At 38.9% G+C, this 20,971-nt stretch overlaps 2 protein-coding genes across 2 annotated transcripts; both read left to right on the plus strand.

The window, feature by feature from the left end:
* The first annotated feature begins 346 nt into the window (after window positions 1–346).
* LOC117718739 (olfactory receptor 52D1-like) lies at window positions 347–3,919 on the plus strand. Its single transcript, XM_076914197.1, has 2 exons — window positions 347–525; window positions 2,161–3,919. The coding sequence occupies exon 2, from the start codon at window positions 2,174–2,176 to the stop codon at window positions 3,188–3,190; it is 1,017 nt and encodes a 338-aa protein (XP_076770312.1). The 5' UTR covers window positions 347–525; window positions 2,161–2,173; the 3' UTR covers window positions 3,191–3,919.
* Window positions 3,920–14,636: 10,717 nt separating this feature from the next.
* LOC117718912 (olfactory receptor 52D1) lies at window positions 14,637–17,781 on the plus strand. The gene has a single exon (XM_076914282.1). The coding sequence runs from the start codon at window positions 14,754–14,756 to the stop codon at window positions 15,780–15,782; it is 1,029 nt and encodes a 342-aa protein (XP_076770397.1). The 5' UTR covers window positions 14,637–14,753; the 3' UTR covers window positions 15,783–17,781.
* Window positions 17,782–20,971: the final 3,190 nt, after the last annotated feature.

A 20,971-nucleotide genomic window follows, 5' to 3' on the forward strand; every position in this document is an offset into this window, starting at 1 on the left:
CTTTGCCCTGCACTGCAGATTTATCTGTACTTCACCTTTCCAGAGTCTATGTCCGTTTATGGAAGAGCATCCTCCTTACAGTTACCATTATTCTCTTGGGGATGAGAATAAGCTAGAAAGAAAGCATTGCACAAAGTCCGGCCCTCTCTCTGATTTCCACCTTCCAAGTTTTCCCCTAGGAACTGATTATCAGAGAAAATCTTCAGACAAACATCTCTCTCTCTCTCTCTCTCTCTCTCTCTCTCTCTCTCTCTCTCTCTCTCTCTCTCATTCTCCCTCCCTCTCTCTCTCTCCTTTAAAACAGTGAGTGATTTCCAAAATAGGTACAAATGTATACAAAGTTCCATGTGAGAAAAACAATTGGAATTTGAGCCGTGACCATCTAACTTGACAGTTACATGAGTGAAACACTGCAGTTTAACACTCCCACACCTGGGAGCTGGTTGCACTTCTGACAGTGAGGACTGCTGTGCTCTGGTCTCATCAGTTCATTTCTGTGAGCTCTGACCTGTTGATGAGATCAAGGTATGAATAATGATTAACATCTCCACCACTCTGACTGCCAGTATGGGATAGAGAAGGTGCTGCTTCTACAATTAATTTTTGATTCTTTGTATTTTTTTTTTAAGTTTGAGGAGAATTTTATTTGAGCTTAAGAGAAAAACAACAGGTTAAGCAAGCTGCCAATATAAGTATCTGCATGAAGGGAGATAAGGGAGATGGAGGGATGTGTGTGTGTGTGTATGTGTGTGTGTGTGTGTGTGTGTGTGTGTGTGTGAGAGAGAGAGAGAGAGAGAGAGAGAGAGAGAGAGAGAGAGATTCCTTTTGTAGTGTCAATGAGCAGTGATGGAGCAAAGAAGGGGGTGAGTTCAGAGAAATAATGAAAAATAATCTAGAATAAAAATAATATAGAATTACATGAATCTATTAGTACCTGGCATGCTACCTGATCATTGTATCTAGGCACTGCCCTGGTAGGTTTGCAGGTCCATGCACTAGCTTTGGAGTAATTGGGAGCCACACCATGTGTGATGTATTTCATGCTTAAAGTACTATAAATTTTCCTGAAAGAGGTGGATATATTCAGGTTGACTATCACTTAAGATACAAAAACCAGCTATTTGGCATATAATTAGGTGGATACTTTACAGACAGAGAAAGGACTAAAGCATGGAGTACTGAAACAAATGGGTAATGCTGTCACTGGGAATTGTTAATTGGCTCTTTTAGGGAAGCAGTTCAGAGGCTAGATGTCAATGGTGCCAATGAAAAGGTCGAGATTAGAAACCACAAAGACAATCTCAACCCAGTAAGATTTCTTTAAAGGTGGTGGATAAAATGAAATTAAAAGGTAACTAAGAACCAGACTAAAAGCAAACTTCAAAAACCTGAGAATACAAAGAAAAACAGTTGCCTGGGCTTATGGTAGATGGTGGGGAAAAAAAAAAAAAAAAAAAAAAAAAAAAAAAAAAAAACCTGTCCCTAGCTTTTTCTGCAGAAAAACAGCAAATCGTGTGTGGGGTGTGATAGGAGGCAGATTGATGTGCATCAGGCCGAGCAGGGGAATAAAGTGTTGGGGTGATGTTTTTGTGCACTGTGTACCAATAGAGATTTGATTACAGGCCAGACATTTGTGTTTTTACTCTTATGGTTGAATTATATTTTATAAACATTACCTCCAACACCTTCTGATTGGTTTAATAAAAAGCTGAGTGGCCAATAGCAAAACAGGAAAGGATGGGCAGGACTTCTGAGCAGAGACAGAAACTCTGAAAAAGAATCAGGCAAGAATTTGCCAGCCAGACTCAGAGGAAGAAGCAGGTCCTGGTACTCAATAAGGAGCCACATGGCAGAGTGGAGATTAGTATAAATGGGGAAATTTAAGTGTAAGAGCTAATTAGGAACAAGCCTAAGCTATGACCAAGCTTTCATAATTAACAAAAGGTCTCTATGTCTCTGGCCAGCTAGAGACAATTCAGCAATTATAAACAGTTAGCTTGATAGTCAGGGTTTTATTATAAATGCATACCACCAATGATGAGCACCAAAAAAAAAGGCTGTTATATATGACAGCATCTTCTCAGGTGCTCAGCCCAAATAGTGGAAGTGAATATTTTCACAGCTTAAAAACTGTTTTTCATAGAAAGGCCATTATTTTAGGTGAATTGACTACATGCCTGATGCTACAGGACTGATGTATCGTTTAACCTGGGGCAGAAACCTTCTTCTATCAAGGATACCGTCTTCCAATGTGAATGACAGTCTCCCAGCCACTCTCATTCTGACAGGGATCCCAGGGCTGGAGGCTTTCCACATCTGGATTGCCATCCCTTTCTGTGTCATGTATCTGGTAGCTCTGCTGGGCAATGCTGCCCTCATCCTTATCATTGGGACAGAGAGAGCTCTTCATGCACCCATGTACCTCTTCCTCTGCCTTCTCTCACTCACTGACCTGACTCTAAGCTCCACCACTGTTCCCAAGACACTTTCCATTCTGTGGCTACAAGCTGGAGAGATTTCCTTTGATGGATGCCTCGCTCAGATGTTTTGTGTCCACTCCATCTATGCCTTGGAGTCCTCTGTTCTTCTAGCCATGGCCTTTGATCGTTATGTAGCTATCTGCAACCCACTGAGATACACAGTCATTCTCAACCATACAGTCATAGGACGAATTGGCTTTGCTGGCATAGTCCGTAGTGTGGTTGTTGTCTCCCCTTTCATCTTTTTACTGAGGCGACTGCCCTACTGTGGTCACCATGTCATGGCTCACACATACTGTGAGCATATGGGCATTGCTAGGCTTGCCTGTGCCAACATCACTGTCAACATTGTCTATGGGCTGACTGTGGCTCTGCTGGCTGTGGGCCTGGATTCCATTCTCATTGCCATCTCCTATGGCTTCATCCTCAGGGCTGTCTTTCGGCTTCCATCTAAAGATGCTAGGCGCAAGGCTCTGAGTACCTGTGGATCTCACCTTGGTGTCATCTTGGTTTTTTATATACCCGCTTTCTTCTCCTTCCTCACCCACCGTTTTGGTCACAACAGAGTTCCCAAGCATGTGCACATCTTCCTGGCTAACCTCTATGTGCTGGTGCCTCCCGTGCTCAATCCCATCATCTATGGAGCAAGAACCAAGGAGATTCGAAGTCGGCTTCTAAAACTGCTTCGCTTAGAGAAACACTCAGTATGAATTCTGCGCAGAGGTTAGAGATGACAAAAAAAATACATGGGCAGGTGATTCATTTAGCTAAAATCATGTGGATGAGATCTGTGGTGTGTTAATAACAGCATGGCATGGGAAGAATTGCTGGAAGGAAGAGCAATCGTCTGGTGGATGTGGACTGTTAATCATCACATTAAGGTGCTCCCCCCACCATTCTTAGACAGACGACATCATTTTTCTGTTATCTTAGGAGATAGAACTTCCTAGATGGAGATGAAAGAGAAGGGAAAAAAAGGAGGATAAGGGAGAGAAAGAAGGAGGAGGAGAAGGAGATGTGTTCTGAAGACAATACTCCATTTCATGGCTGGCACAATTTTGGGGGGGGCGGGGGGAGATCAAAATGGCATTCAGAGTGACTGTAAACCTAAACTGTAAAGTGCTATGTCGTGGGTGCAGCCACTAGTCTGAAGGAGTACATGGGCTTGAATGTGTTTTCCCTCACCTGCTTTTCAACTTTGGGACAGTTGTGAGATCTTCTATCAAGTAAGGTCATCTTTGAAAACAGGACAATGGGAATACTTTTGGGATTGTGATAAGGACTAAAAAAATTACTGAGTGTTTGCCCCAAACCTGGAATGGTGCCTAAACCATAAAAGGTTTAATAAAAAATTTGAATTATACAATTTATTTAACCTCAAAACATTATTAGATTTGTATATATATAAACATTATTAGATTTTTATATAAGACTTTTTACATAAGATTTATTTAATTTCCCATCAGAGAATTATTATACTTCTTTTATAATATCTATATAAAACAGACAATAATTGATATGCTGTGTGCTTAATAAATTATATCTTCTTCCAGTACAGTTCTTGCCTTTCATTTCTGAGTTTTATTTTCTTTTAGTAGCAAATGCATGCTCATTAAGCACTTAGAAAACTTATTCGTATTCGAGTTGCCTTTGTGCAGACTCTTGGCTTCAGTCACTAAGCATTTACTGAAGTTTCTTTCACTGAGAACTTGCTGTGTTTTTTGGAATGAACACTAATGTTTTTCACTGAATTTAGAAAATATTTAGCTTGTGATTCTTAAAATGATTTTCCCTTACTTTCTCTCTCCTCATACAATATCTGTGCACATGCATGGCTGCACTTGGTGTGTCTCAGGACTTCTGGGGCTCTCTGCTCATTCCCTTTCATATTTTTTTCTCTCATCAGTTACTAGGACAGGAAATACCCATTAACACATCTTCATGTTTGTGACTTCTGTTTTCTGTTCTTGGGAATATTTCATATGGGTTTTTTAATGTGCTTTTTTTTCTAATATATCTTTGCTAATAAAGTCATATTGCACCTTTTTTTATATCTTTAGACTTACTTCCCTTTAGTTCTTATAACATATTTAAATACCTAGTTAAAATCCTGGTTAAGTAAGCCCAAATTTGATTTTCCCAAAGAACAATTTTGTCTTGCTATTTTATTTTGCTTTGGGACCATGTTTCCTTCTTTCTTTGTATAATATGAAAATTTAGTGTTAAACACAACTGAAAGACACACAGTAAATAGCTCATGAGACATCAGAGAAACATATAACAAACCACAAGGAGATAGACAAACCATTGTATTGGTGAAGAAGGGTTGGCAGAACTGGATTTTCTTCATACATTGGTCATCGGTATGCAAATTTTTACCTACTTAGAAAAAGAGTTTGTAGCCCTGCTTTACTTACTTAAACATAAGTCACTGATACTTAAGTCACTCTAACCCTAGGTATCTATAAGAACTAGAGCATCTACCAAAAGAAAGAAAAAAATCTTTCTGTTGAAATTAATATACTTACCATGCAGCCATATCTTGGGTATTTCAGGGATATGTAACAGACAACTAAAATAAAGAAAATATCTCAGTAAAGTGAATCACACAAGGTTTCTTATTTCCTGGTGCATATGAAAGTTGCTTATGCTATAACATTGTCTGTGTTGTGGGTAATATCAATATGCAGAACAAAACAATGTATATACTTCAATTGTAAAATAATTCTTTATTAGCAGAACATAAAACTGAACAGTTGTAATCCAACATGATAGAGGCTGGAAGCAGGAGGATTGCTACCTCAAAACCAGTCTGCTGTTCAATGTGAGTTCCAGGTCAGCCTGTGATGCATAGTCCAAAAAGAAAGTTATTGTTAAAAACTACTAATAGGTCATTGGAGCTATTGTAAATATGTAACCTGTAGACAGATGATGCAGGGTTACCACAAATCTTTAATTTTATAAAAAAAAAAAAAAAGAAAGAAACAGTATGTTGTAGTGGATGAAGTTAACAGAGATTCACACCTAGTCAGTAGAAGGAATTGGGGATCATAGAGTGCTCAACCACATGTGTAACACCTCCCCTCAGTAGGCTCAGGGAACAATGCAGAAGAAAACCAGAAAGATTGTAAGAGACATATTGCAAAAAGATCTATTGTGAATGAATGCTTTCTGGACACAACAGGACCTTTGCACTCAGAAACCCACAGCAGCTGTGGTTACTAGATCTAGCCACTCAACTTTCTAGCATAGTGGCGGGGGTGGGGGTGGGGGACTCATTAGGCCCCATTTATTGACAGTTGGTGGCTGGGAGAATAAGATGCCCATTTTCTTCAGTGATGTGGCCATTCATAGGCTGCCCATGTGCTCCTGGACCCCTTCACCATACACATATGGGCAGCCTTAACTGGACTCATTAGGGGTGTATGTATGCATGTATGTATGTGTGTGTGAGAGACAGACAGACAGACAAACAGACACAGAGACAGAGACAGAGGGACAGAGGCAGAGGAAGTTAGAAGGAAAGGAGAAAGATACAGGGGATGTCTGGAAGAAGTTGAATTGAAGGAGGACAGTTGTGTTGGATATGATCAAAACATGCTGTATCAATGTGTAAAATTCTCAAAGAATGTATAAATAAAAGAAAATTTTGAAGTATTGCATTCATTTATGGTATACAACATAAAGTTCTGAAGTGTAATGTACATTGGTAATGTACATGTACACTGTGGCATGACTAAAGTAAGCTATTTTTATATAAAACACCTCATATACCTGTCATTCTTTTTTGTGAGAAAAAAGAGTTTATTTCATCTTATATCTTACAGTACATTATGAATGGTAGTCAGGACAGGAAATCAAACATGAACTTGGAGGCAGGAACTGAAGCAATAGAATTATTATCTTGTGCAGACTGATTTTTTTATTCCAGCTGTTCAGGGATGGCACTTGCAATAGTAAATCATCAGTCAAGGAAATACTCAATAATCTTTTGTCTACTAGACAATCTGTTGGAGACATTTTCTCAACTGAAGTTTCCTTTTTGAGTTTGACTCCTGTTAAACTATATTTGATAAAAAAATAAAGAACAAAAGAAAAAGAAAGAAGGAAAGAAAGAAAGAAAGAAAGATAAATAAATAAAAAAGAAAGAAAGAAAGATTGATTTCCTCAAAGAGCCAGCTCCTAGTTTTGTTGATTCTTTGTTTAGTTCTTTTTTTTTCTACTTGATTGATTTCAGCCCTGAGTTTGATTATTTTCCTCTTTGGTATATTTGTTTCTTTTTGTTCTAGAGCTTTCAGGTGTGCTGTCAAGCTGCTAGTGTATGCTCTCTCCAGTTTCTTTTTGTAGGCACTCAGAGCTATGAGCTTTCCTCTTAGCACTGCTTTCATTGTGTCCCATAAGTTTGGATATATTGTACCTTCATTTTCATTAAATTCTAAAAAGTCTTTCATTTCTTTCTTTATTTCTTCCTTGACCAAGTTATCACTGAGTAGAGTGTTATTCAGTTTCCATGTGTATGTGGGCTTTCTGTTGTTTTTGTTGTTATACCATTCATTTATGAGAGCATTCTTATCGACTTCTTAAACAGTAAATATGTTCCTGTTAACTGTGCTTGGCATATTATATTGTAGATATCTTGGATTTATTCTCCTTTCATAAATAAAATTTCATTTTTTAATGAAAAACAGAAAGGGTATGGAGCTGAATGGAAAAGAAGTGGTGAGGAATTGGGAGGAGTAGGGTAGGGACTGTAACCAGAATATATTATATGGAAAAATCTATTCTCAGTAAAAGAAAAATTAAAATTAAAAAAAAAAAAAAAACGCCACTGCAATTGGCTGGCAAGGGGCAGTAGCAGCTGGAACTCATGTGCATTATTGGTGAGAATTATTTTGCAGACTTAAAAAAAAAAGAAAGGAAAATAATTGAGCCAGAAATTTATGAGCCAGAAGCATATCTGTGTTGGATGAGGGAAAACTTTTGAACTAGAACGTCAGCTCTCAGGAGTTTGATTTGAAACTTTAGTATCATATCCTTCAGAGATTCAATGTAAACAATGATGTCTTCTGGTGATATGTCAACCTCCAGACAAGAACCCAGCCTGCCATACATCTGTGGATACACAATTAGAATTTTCCAAAGCTTGTAAAGTACTTCAGTGTTCCCTTTGGTAGCACATATAGAAACTGGAATGATTCAGAGCATTGGTACAACTCCCAGATAAAGAGAACACACGTGTTCTTGAAGCAGCCCACATGGAAAGGGAGAACAGAGAGAGGGTAAGACAGGAGGGGACATAAGGAACAGTAGACATGGTTAGTGCATGATACATTGTATGGAAATATCACATGAAACACACTAAACTGTATGATTCATTCATGTTAACAAAAATATCCCTCAACTTCTCAGTCTTATCTTTGGGAGAGCTCTTTGTTTACCCTAACAGTTCTGAAGTCACAGGGAGCTACACGGTTAACACTGTATAATTACCTTTTAAAGTCACCCATGGGAAAATGTCATCCACATGGGATGAGCTCTGGATCCTGCCAAATTTAGACAGAATTACAGACAGGGTTTTCAAGGGAATCTTCAGAGAAGCAAGCATCAAATCTCTGTAAAGGGCACCATAAGAACTGCACCCATGTCTGCTCTCTCTGAGCAGCACCAGGTTACTCGTTTTGACTGTGACCCCAAGATCTAGTTTACATGTACCTGCAGAGCTCAAAAACAGAGGATGGGATGGGATGAGGAAAAATTGCAATGCACAAAATCTCTGATATTAGCAAAATCCAAATATTTTGTATATAGAAGTTTTATAGATTAACACAAAACATTACTTAATAGCTATAGTTCTGAAAAAGTTGACCCTGACAGTATTTTTACCATTTTCTCTTTTCTTTGAAAGAATAAAATTTTTCAGAGATCTTTAACTTCTAGTACTGTTGAGATGATCACTAAACATACACACACACAGAAAGAGAGAGAACACACATTCACACACACATATGTGTGTGTGCTCACACGTGTGTGTGTGTATACAAGCACAACACTTAGACAAATGCATATATTTGGTGGGCAAGAACATTACTAGGATAAAAAGAATGAGTTGTACTATGTTTGAGGAAACAGCTTTGGGGTCAGACTTGATGTGATTACCAGGTGAGTCACTTGCCAGTTTCATGACCTTAAGCCACAATCTATGGTGTACTCGGATCCCTGAAATGAAAACTAAAATATTCTGCATAATTCACAATTGTATCATAAGTACAAGTTCTTTGCTTAGCCTAGCACATGGCAGCCATGACTTAAATGTTATCCCTCCCTTCATATCATCCATCCATCATTTGGCACAAACACAGTGGGAATCATAGTGACTGCCTTCACTTAGACCCTAAGGTTCTACAAGCTATGAAGAGGACTTTGTCTTCACTGAGAATGTTTAGGCAAATACCCACATGCTCACATCCTCAAAACTCAGTAGATGATACTTAAAGACAAAATAACAATATTATATACACATATGTGTTGGCCTTCTTGAGAAGATATATAGAGAGAAGATATTCATTATTCAGTTACAAACTATTTTGCCAAATATATAATGAAATATTTTAATATTAAACTCAATCTTAATAGAATTTAGTTCCATGAAATATATGTTATCAGTATAGTTTTCTTACATTGAGTGATATAGAGAAAAACCACAGTGAAGTATAACAAAATTTCTAGTTTTAACACACTTCATATTTATTTAATCATAAATTGTCACTCAAGTTATTCTACATATGCTTACACAGTGTATTAGTTACTATTCTGTTGCTGTAATAAAATACCATGACCAATGGCAACTTAAGAAGTTTATTTTGGCATACTGTCTAGAGGGATAAGAGTCCATGTTGGCAGAGTGGAGGCACACACCAAACAGCAGACACTGCAGCAGAAACAGGAAGCTGACAGTTCATATCTTGAACCATAAACATGAAGCAGAAAGAGCAAATTGGAAGTAGGTAAGGTTTTTTAATCTCAAAGTAATGTACTTCATCCAGCAAGGATGTATCACCTAAGCCCTCCCAAACAGCACCAGCAACAGGGTATCAAGTGTTCAAATGTCTGAAACTATGCCCGAGACATTTCTCATCCAAACCACCACACACAGGTACCAAAGATCACTGTGGTGATTGTTAAACTATTTTGCCAGCTCTGAAACCAGCCTCTACACTCTGGGTAAGATGACTTGGCTGGGACTATATTTTCCTTTACCAGCCAGCTACCTGTCATAACTCAGCAATTCGGAAATAGGAGGCCTTAAAGGCAGCCTGGAAAGACAAAAGACTGAGAAGGGATAGACTGTTACTATCTAATTTTTACACTGTCATTCAAGCACCTGACTTTTTATTAGCAACAGTAGTTGATTTTTCAATTTCTCTCTTTTAACCAACCTAATCACACCAGCATACCATACGTCCCCACGAGTCAGGGGTGTGTAGACAACCAGAATTCTATTTTTATTATTTTCATTATTAGTATTAGTATTATTACTATCAATGTTGCCCCCCTTCCAGTCCTTCCCTCACAGAATTCTTAAAACTGTTGCTCACCTCTAGCTATGGTACACTTCCTACATGGCAAAAACAAAAGTCATTCATAGTGAAGTTGTTTATGTAAATCATGTTCCACTTTATTTAAATAAAAGGAAAAGTAACTGAATGTGAGCTCTGTTCCATTCCATCAATGTTGGATGCAGGAAGTTGTATTCATCTAATTAGGGAAAATGCTTCCTGGAATATTTGTTCCTCTGTCTAATAATGGATGAAATGAGAAACTTTTCTAATAGTTAATGCATTGTAATAGTTGTGCTAACAGTTTAACATGAAAAGCCTATTGTTAAAGAGAATTTTAAAAGAATTTAAATTTGTGTGTGTGTGTGTGTGTGTGTGTGTGTGTGTGTGTTGAAAAGGTGATCATAATTAAATATTTAGGGAAAATAAAGTGAAATAATGAGTTCCAAGTCAAAACAATAAATTTTTCATAGTTAAACAAAGTTTGTCTGTCTATAAATTGATAATGGTGACTTAGACATTTCTAGTCTATAAATATTCCAGCAACTGGAGAAATGATTCAGTTGGTAAAGCGCCTGTGTGGTTAGCATGAGGACACAAATGTAAGTCTCATCATCAATGTAAAAAGTCAGGTATAATGATAGCATCTATAATCCGAGAGCAGGGGTGTCAATACAAGACAGTCTCTGGAGCTGGCTAGTCAAGCCAGCCTAGCCAATTAGTGAAAGACCCTGTCTCAGAAAATGAGGCGAAAGCCAGGCATGATGTCATACACCTTTATATCCCAGCACTAGAGAGGCAAAGGCAAGTGGATCTCTGTGAATTCAAGGCCATCCTTGTCAACAGTGGCATTTTTAGGCCAACCAGAGCAACATAGTGATACCCTGTTTCTAATAATGAGGTGGTTTATAAGGAAGACACAGAATTTGACCTCTGGCCTCCATACACATGTCACACATGTACATACATATACATGAGCATATACACACACCAACAAAAAGATGCTATTGAATGTTTTTAAATAGTGATGTGACCATTTAATTTTTCTGTATCAATATCAACAAATTACTGAAAGTTTCATCCTTTTTCTACTATTCAAAATTAGAACCCTACTTTTGAAATGCCAGCTCAAAGTTATTAAAGGGCATATAATATTTGCTACGTGTAGTAGAACCCAATTAATCCTACTCAAATCAACCCTGGCAGTGGTAGTGGCACTCTTCACTACCCACCCCAGTGTTCTGGGTTCTCAAATGAAGCAGACACACACACACACAGAGAGAGAGAGAGAGAGAGAGAGAGAGAGAGAGAGAGAGAGAGAGAGAGAGAGAGAGAGAGAGAATTATATTTTAATATGCCTTAAACAGCTCAATGGTTGGACCACTTCCTAACCTCCATGTGGCTAACTCTCCCTCCGATATTTCTGAATTATTACTTACTAAAATCTGTATTTCATCTTTGATTACCCAGACCTAGATCTGTAGCCCCTCAGCTACATTCCCCAGTACCTACATGACTATCTCTCTGTCTTCTGCACCTTTCAGGACTGCTGTCTTTCTTTTTTTGCCAGCATGCAGCTAATCTCTCCTTCCTCCTCAGTCCCTTGCCTGGCAGTCCTCAAAGTTCTGCCTCTGTCTCCCTGCCCAGCCATTGATGACCAACAACTTTATTTACTAATCAAGACCAACTGGGGGCAGGGTTCCCTCGGGTTCTTACATGTGGATGTGAGGATTCTCCTGCAATTTGGGGGGCTAGACTAACATAATACAAGCGGCACTAGACCCAATACACAACAGCTACATCCTTTAGGAAATAAACACCTTAATTTTTGTAAGGCCACTGCTTTGGAGTAATTTGAGAAGAGAATATATGTTGAAAAGGAAATTAAAAAGGGAAATTGAGGGATCCTGGACAGGGCTTTGATGGACATATATCAGAGAACATGATGGTGGCAAAGGCCATAAAATTCAGGGGATCTGGCCAGAATCAAATGCTACCCAAGCAGAACTGGCTCATGACACACCCTGGTGGCGGCAGTGGACATGCTCAGAAAGGTCCTGTGCGCTCCATAATCCTCTGGTGTCATTGTCGTGAAATCCATGCTTTCATCACTGACTATGCATTTGTTTGGTTTTACTGAAAATAGAATTCCCATACAATATATTCTGATTATGGTTCCCCTCCCTCAACTTCTTCCAGATTTGTCTCACCTCTCCTCCCATCCAAGTCCACCTCCTTTCTTTCTCTCTCTCATTTAAAAACAAACAGATTTTAAAAAGATAATGACATAAAATAAAAAACAAAGAAGTCAGAATAAGACAAAACAAACAAGGGAAGAAAACAGCCAAAGAAAAGGCACGAGAAACACATATAGATGCAGAAATATACACATTTGCACATTTGCACACAAAATCAGAAACTGAAACATAAGCCAAAGATGTGTATGGGGGGTGGGGGAGACACCTTTGAAAATACCACTGAATTTATTTTCTGTTGGCCATCTACTGCTGGGCACAGAGCCTGCCCTTAAGTGTGGTTGGAGGATGGAGAAACAAAGTTTCCTGTGAGTGGCTATCAACTAGAGATAGCTTGTGAATTAGGGGTGGGGACTTAGGTCTATCCCCTCTCAGCAGTGGACCCTATATGGTTTAGACCTGGTGTAGGCCCTGTGCACGCTAACTATGCATATGTTTATCTTATGTTTATAGATGTTTTGTCCACATGTTTGTGTACCACATGTATGTAATTCCCTCAGAAGCAAGAAGCAGGTATCAGATTCCCTAGAACTGAACTTACAGTTGTGAGCTGCCATGTGGGAGTCAAGAATCAAACCCAGGTATTCTTGAAGAACAGCCAATACTCAACTGCTGGGCTATCTCTCCAGACTCTTTAACTGTGTGTTGTTAAATGGCATCTGTTAGCACAATGACATTCACTGCCACTTACTACTCTCTTCACAAATTTTTCATCCTGAGCACAGAATACTAATGGACCACGATAACTAGGCATTCAAGAAAACTCAGAATGAAAAAAAGAAAAGGGAGTCAAGCAGAGAAAACAGACCAAGACAGAGAACAGAGATCACAGACAATAATCTCCACTTCCCTTCAAAAGTTTCTGCTATTTTTCTCACTCAATTTTTTCCCTCATTTATCAACATGTCACTCTCTTTCTCCCTCAAGAGGACACAGCAGGGACCTCCTCAGAGGAGGGCACCTGAGTCTTTACTTTTGAGCATTGCAGAACAAAACAATAAACAGTCTCACTTAATAAGCCAGGTGACTGAAGAGTCTGGAATACAGAGCTGATTTGAAAACATCCAGGGAGTTCAGAAAACCTTAAAAAGAGCCAATTCAGCAGGAACAACACCGAGTATTCCCACTCTTTCATGCCACACCCATCTGAATTTGCAAGGACACACACCTTCCACTCCTCCAAACAAAGCTTCATCACAGGTTATGCCTGGTCAAACTTTTTTACCTCTTCTTTCCCTCCCAAACAACTCAGTACTCAAGTAACACATCTCAGAGTAGCTGGGCTCCCACACAGTGCTCCTTTGCAGAGACTGACATTCAGCACAGTCTGCCAAAAATGGATGCCTCTTGCACAGGTAAGAGTTTTGTTTTGTTTTGTTTTGTTTTGTTTTGTTTTGTTTTGTTTTATCAGAATCCAAAACAAAACTGTGTTTGATTAGGAGAAACAAACAAAAATGAAGACAAACCAGCAAACAAAAAACTCACACTTCCTACACTGGTGTCTAAGTTTGACTAAACTGTTTGCTTAAGGAAGACCACAAAAAAACATCATAACTCAAAAAAGGCTGAGACAAATTTGGAAAGGGAACCCCGTCATGAATCCAAGAGGGATGCTAGCCTAGTGTGCTTTCACAGTCCCTTAATGGAAGGGAAACTAACTGTGCTTGCATACTGCCCTTTTCAGTTCTCTCAGCCACAGATGCTGACAGAGTGTCAGATATCTCACAGCAATAATTGGAAATCCTGCCAGGTATAATACTGAGTCAAAAGGATGGGGAATAAGTTTGTAGTGATTAGAGCTTGCCGGATTCTCTCACCACAGGCCAATAGCAGGGCTTAACCCAAACTATCCTGTGTTATCACTGGAAATCTTAAGGCAAGCAGGAAGACAGTCTGAAGTTCAGACACCAAAAAAAAAAAAAAAAAAATTACTGTAGCATCAGAAAGTGACAATGAATAAAGTAGATCTGGAAGTGATAGAAAATTAAATATTGACATTGGGTGGAGTGAAAAGACCCAACTCAGAGCTGAATATATAAGACCAAACTTAAGTCCTATAAGCAACATAAAAGCCCCATCAAAAAAGGCAAGAGTTTAAAGATGACTAAGAAGCAGAATCAAGACAGAAGGCTCCCTTGAAACTTCCTGAAATAAGAAAAAATATATAGAAGGGGAAATTTTTAAAATCTGAAAATGATGGGGGTGTAGAAGAGTATGAGAGATGGAAAGTAAGAAGTATCCCTACGAGGGAGCCGGCTAAAGGCCTCTAGATGATATGCAGGATACTTTACATGACAAGTCAGGAAGTAGTCGCTAAGGAATGTAAACACTTACCTTGTGTTGAATACACTTGTGTTGAATATAGTTGTGTTGAACAAGTATTGATGGATAATACAGGAAATAGTAAAAAGCCTTAAAAGTTTCTTGAGGAACATACAATTTTTTAGTCTATAAATATATGAATGAACCAGATACCTAATGTTTCAGGGCAGGCATGTCATCATTCCATGCATAGAGCCCTTCATGTGCCAAGATGGGCAACAGCCTCCAACATGAGTGACAGTCTCCCAGTTACTCTCTTCCTTACTGGAATCCCAGGACTGGAGTTTGCCCACTTCTGGATTGCCATCCCTTTCTGTGTCATGTATCTGGTAGCTCTGCTGGGCAATGCTGCCCTCATCCTTATTATTGGAACAGAGAGTGCTCTTCATGCACCCATGTACCTCTTCCTCTGCCTTCTCTCACTCACTGACCTGGCTCTCAGCTCCACCACTGTACCTAAAATGTTGGCCATTCTATGGCTTCATGCTAACGAAATTTCCTTTGGTGGATGCCTCGCTCAAATGTTTTGTGTCCACTCCATCTATGCTCTGGAGTCCTCGGTTCTCCTTGCCATGGCCTTTGATCGTTATGTAGCTATCTGCAACCCACTGAGATATACAACCATCCTTAACCATACTGTCATAGCCCAAATTATCTTTGCTGGCATAGTCCGTAGTGTGGCTATTGTCTCCCCTTTCATCTTTTTGCTGAGGCGACTGCCCTACTGTGGTCACCATGTCATGGCTCACACATACTGTGAGCACATGGGCATTGCTAGGCTTGCCTGTGCCAACATCACCATCAACATTGTCTATGGGCTGACTGTGGCTCTGCTGGCCATGGGCCTGGATTCCATCCTCATTGCCATCTCCTATGGATTCATCCTCAGGGCTGTCTTCCGTCTCCCATCCCGTGATGCTCAACACAAGGCTCTGAGTACCTGTGGATCTCACCTTGGTGTCATCTTGGTTTTCTATATACCTGCTTTCTTCTCCTTCCTCACCCATCGTTTTGGCCACAACAGAGTTCCCAAGCATGTGCACATCTTCCTGGCTAACCTCTATGTGCTGGTGCCTCCCGTGCTCAATCCCATCATCTATGGAGCAAGAACCAAGGAGATTCGAAGTCGGCTTATAAAACTGCTTCACTTGGGGAAGGACTTGGTATGAAGTCTAGGCAGAGATTGGAGATAAGAAAAATAAAATATTCTAGACATTATATCATCAGCTCTCTGGAAGGAAGAGGATTGGACAGATGAAGGAGTGATTTAATGATCAAATTAAACAGATCATTTTATGGGACTTTTAAAGGAATTCTGAATGGTCCAGATGGATGGTATTTTACTCTTTTCTCAGAAGTGGTGTCCTGACTACTTTTATGTCAACTTAACACAGCTAGAGTCATCTAAGAGAAGGGAAATTTGATTGAGGAAATGTCTCCATAACACCCAGCAAACGAGCATTTTTAATTAGTGATTGATGAGGGATGACCCAGGCCATGCTGGATGGTACCACCCCTGGGCTGATGGTCTTGGGTTCTAGAAGAAAGCAGGCAGAGAAAATCTATGACAGCAAGCCAGTAAGCAGCATTCCTCCATGGTGTCTGTATCAGCTCCTGATCTGCTTGAGTTCCTGTCCTCACTGTTTTTGATAACGAACTGTCATAGAGAAATGTGAGTGAAATAGACCGTTTCCTCCCCAAGTTGCTTTGGCCTTGGTATTTCATCCCAACAGTAGTAACCTTAAGCAACATAAGTAGGTACAACTTCCTAAAGAAGTCAGTTTCCAGCCTTATGAAAAGATTGGGTTTTGTGAAAGGAACACTATCCTCTGAGACCAGCAAAAAAAAATTTAAAATGAACTTAGTGTGATTTGAATCTAAATTCTGACATTTCATCCCTTCAGGTAACAATTAGGGCTCAAAGTCCAGTCAGAGTGCCTGAACCTAAGCTTTTCTAATTACTAATTGTGTAGCTTTGAGTGCCATGATCAGTGTCCCTGGGCCTTAATTTGGCCAGTTATTAAATGGTGTTATAAACATCTAATACATACAGAGGTGTGAAATTTATATGTTAATAAGTAAAGGAAAATTTTAGGGCATTGCTTGTAAAGGTTCAATAAGCAAATAAAATGAAAAAGCTACACAACCTTTCTAAACACTGGTAAGCAACTTCTTTACCTCTTTTTAAAAATTATTGTGTTTCACAGAGTTATTGTGGTAACTACATTACAGAACAAATCTGTAATATGTAAATGGTGTTTGAGGTAGAATTAATGCCTAGTGAAACGAGTTTCCTCCCATCCTTCCTCCAGTCTTCTGGGTTGAGATGTATTTCATTTCAGACCTGAAGTTGTCCCTTACTGACATTCAGAGAAGCTGAGTCAGAGTCTATCAGTAATCTCAGTTCTAAAATTTACAAGTTCACCTATAATGCTCAAATAGATGTTTGCTGTTATTTGAATTTAACAAAGAAAAAAAAAAGAGTCTGTAATTCAGGAAGAGATCTAAGGTTACACGTTTTTATAAACAGCATATTATCTAGCCTTTTGTGGCGGGAATAATATAAGCTCTGGATCCTGGCATCTGGGAGCTTAAATCTCAGCTTCTTAGTCTTCTTGCTACGTGAATCAGGACATCCCACCTACCCAGCCCCATCTTAGAAAAGTGCTTGTTGTGATATCTGAAATAACGCAAATACTCAATTCAGAGGTAGTAGTTGATGGTGTCTAGTTAATACTGTTTGAATTAATGAAGATCTACACATTTCTGATCTCTCATCCCTAAACAAGAAGCCATCTCAAATTGACATCTGCTTTCAAAGGAAAAATTAGTTTTCTTCAATGGAGGCTCACTGGCTATATAAACCACATTTAAGGGTAGGTCCTATGCTCAGCAGTTCATGGCCAACACAGAATAAACTCAATGGTGTTTTTGTCTCATAATGCTTTGCTTGTGCATTTTTTGTCTGACTGGACATTTGCTTATGCGTTGTGGTTACTGGTGTTTTTTTTTTTTTTATGGGTTTTGTTTTTGTATGTCTGTGTTTCTTACGTTTTTCCATTTTTTCATAATGTGGTTGGTTGGTTTGTATATTTGTTTTATAAAGAGAGAGAAAGAAGGTGTGGGGTTAGATGAGAGAGAAAAATGGGAAGATTTGGGAGGGCAAAGCACAATCAGAATATATTATATAAATTTTCAATAAAAATGTTTCAAAGATCTTTTTTCAAAAAACCTGTGTGTTTCATTATATAATGTGACAAGATAACATAGTGATTATTTCTTTGTTGGGTCACTAATATTCAAAGCTGAATTGGAGCAGGTATTTAATCTGTGTTGGAATCATAATTAATAAACAGCTAATACACCTTCTGCTCTGCTTCCTGACCCCAGTCTGATGCTCACCCACAGTCTGTCTGCCTCTCAGGAGGTCCACAGTAACCAGAGACACAGAACTGCTTCTGTCTAAAAGAACTGCAGGGACAATAATGGAGAAGAGATTTAAGACAGGATCCTAGTATGTTTAGAGAAGGGAGTATAAAGAGTGATGACAGCAGTGCTATTTAAATGCTTGTGTAATAGTGTGAATATTGGCACCATGCAAATAAAGCAATATGTCAAACCTAAACAAAGTAGAGTAGGGTAGATGAAGCAGACAGACTTCTTTCTGTACACAGGTCTATGATAAAGAAATAAGACACTTTATGAAAGGCTCTTAGGCACGTATGCTCATCACCAAAACTTTTACCAATACCTTTCCAAAGTTCACCTTATTATGTGAGTTGAAAAGACAGCTATCCTGGTCTAGAACACGCACATAATAGTCTCCACTGATGTGGTCCAAGGTCAATTTTTGAGATAGAGTTCCTGTAACCACGTTTTGGTTTGGTTTTGGTTTTTGGCTCGAAAAAAAAACTGTAAATTTTTCCTTGTTTTATTTTTGAAGACACATGCTCTCGTTTGGGTCAATACCCTAAGAATTTACAAAGGCAATGACACCCCCATTATGATGTTCAGCCATTAGCTACTAAACGTATTCTCTTTGCAGAATAATGTTACTTAATCTCACTGTAGTAAATTTGAACAGCATCGCAGCAATGAGGATGATGTTTTTAAAAACTAATCATTCTTGAAGCACTCTCAGAATCTTTAGTCAAGGAAGGAATGGAGGAAGAAATGTTGGGGTGAGACATTCAGGCACCTACAAGCCTGCAAAGTATTTGTTCAGAAAAAAATAAATTTGCTATTTTCTTTTTATTGTTGTTTTGTTTCTTAATTTTTATTTCCTCCTCCTCCTCTTCTTCTTCTTTTTCCTTCCTTTTCTTCTCTCTCTCCCTTCCTTCTTTTCTGAAAAATGAGGAAATAATGGGAAAGGGACAGGTTTTCAGAAAATTACAGATGTGAGCCTTGTCTTGAGACAGAGGAATGGACAGCATCTTTTTCTATCTTCAGAAGTTTAGAATCTCATTTAGAGAAGCACAGATCAGAAAACAACCCAAATCACAATGACAGCATGATTATATATTTCTAACATGAGCAAATAGGATTTGGGAGTTAAAATGTAAAGAAATGTGTCTAAGACTGAAATCTGCAAAAGAAAAAAAGAAGCCCCACAGCAAGAGAAGCAAGAACGAAGAGGGTTTTATGAACTTCACTGTGTCAATGGACGTCAAGCACTGCACACCTCTGACTCGTACCCACCCTACCTTGTGAGTATCTTGACATGTTCCTCACATCATACCACAGGCCTCTGGGGCCGGGTTTGAAATGTGTACATGTAGTGCGCAATGATCATGCCTATGACTTCTCCATACTCCACTGTAGGTTCTAATGCTTCCAAGTAAGGGACTCCCTTGGTCCTCAGATCTCCAGGCTTCATACTGAGTGAGTTAGCAACAAGAAAATGTCTGAGAGATTACAAGAGAGTGGCAGCCACAGTAAATGAGGGGAATTCTATTTTCTAGGGCGTCCTCTCTTCTCTAAGCTTGACTGTTAATTTTTCTTCAAATAGGCACTATAAAACTAGATGCTAGAAGAATATGGTTTGAGAAGACAAAGCAATCTGTAAGGATCTTAGACACAACTCACTCTTATCTTCCAGTTGAATTTTGGGTGGAGACTGGAGAGCATTTGGAGAGGCACAGAGAGACAAGCTCTGTGTATTACATGTGAGGTGGACGCAGGTAAACTTTGAGAAATATTTGCTAGATCCAATAGATGCTATTGCCATCATCTTATAGATGACAAAACAGAAAGTGTGATCACTGCAGTCATGGATACTTGTTAGCCCCATGTTCTAAATACTCCACACAATGGACAGTCAGTAGAAGGATGTTATTGAATAAGAATATGTTAATCTGTGCCTCTATTACATGATGATAGAAATGTTTACGCATGTGTATCATGGTTTACCATCTAGGACATAATTGCCTGTCTGCCAGCTTAATACCCTCCACATTATCTAGTGTTACTTCAGTATATGATTATTATTTCAGTAAATATTTTTAAAGTGGGTAACCATATGGGCTGATATATTTAAACATATTCAGTGTGGGATTCCATCTATCCATTCTGCCAAGTATCTTTCCCTCAATCCTAAGACTGTAATCCCATTCCAGCACTGGAATTGCATAATTACTTTAGTACAGGCACCAGCTCCCTTTCCCAGTTCTGAGCTTTTCATTGGCTCTTCACTTCCCCTTATCTTGCTTTTCTGTTGCCTTTGTTCCTGCTACGTGATTGCTCTAAAACTGCAAATCCTCTGGAGCATGTGGCATCTTCCAACAAGAGAACCAGAACCGTGGTTATGAAAAGGGCCAAACCTCTGAGAGATAAATTCTAAAAGAGCTGGTATAACATACTCCACTATTCAAGTTAAAGAGTTGAGTTCTTAAAGATAATTAAAGGAAGTACATTCGTCACAGAAACAAGACTCTATAGTAAAACTATAAATAAAACTTGAAAAAGCTTCTGCATCTTATTGGGGTAACTCCCTAACTATAAATATTCATAAAATTTTTCCCCTGAAAGGGAGATATGTAAAAATTGAGAGGCAAGAACTGCAGATATAGACCAGTCTGACAGGGCAGTAGAGACAAACATTTTGCAGGAGAAAAGGAAGAAGCCTGTGGAGGAGGGAAGATGGTCCTTTTGACAGAGGTTAACCTCACACAACAGGATCCTAAGGTTTGGTGAGTACCAAAGGAAGTTAAAAGCCAGATGTACTCCAGACAGAGAAACCTCTGGGCAAAGGCATGGTTTCAAGATGTCTTAAGTTGTGACTTCTTGGGAGACTAACTGGATTTTGTAGCTATGGAAGTAAATGCTGATAGGAGATATGAATGTTGACTGAGTGTGAGTG

Source organism: Arvicanthis niloticus, chromosome 1 (assembly GCF_011762505.2).
Source record: "Arvicanthis niloticus isolate mArvNil1 chromosome 1, mArvNil1.pat.X, whole genome shotgun sequence".
NCBI lineage: Eukaryota > Metazoa > Chordata > Mammalia > Rodentia > Muridae > Arvicanthis > Arvicanthis niloticus.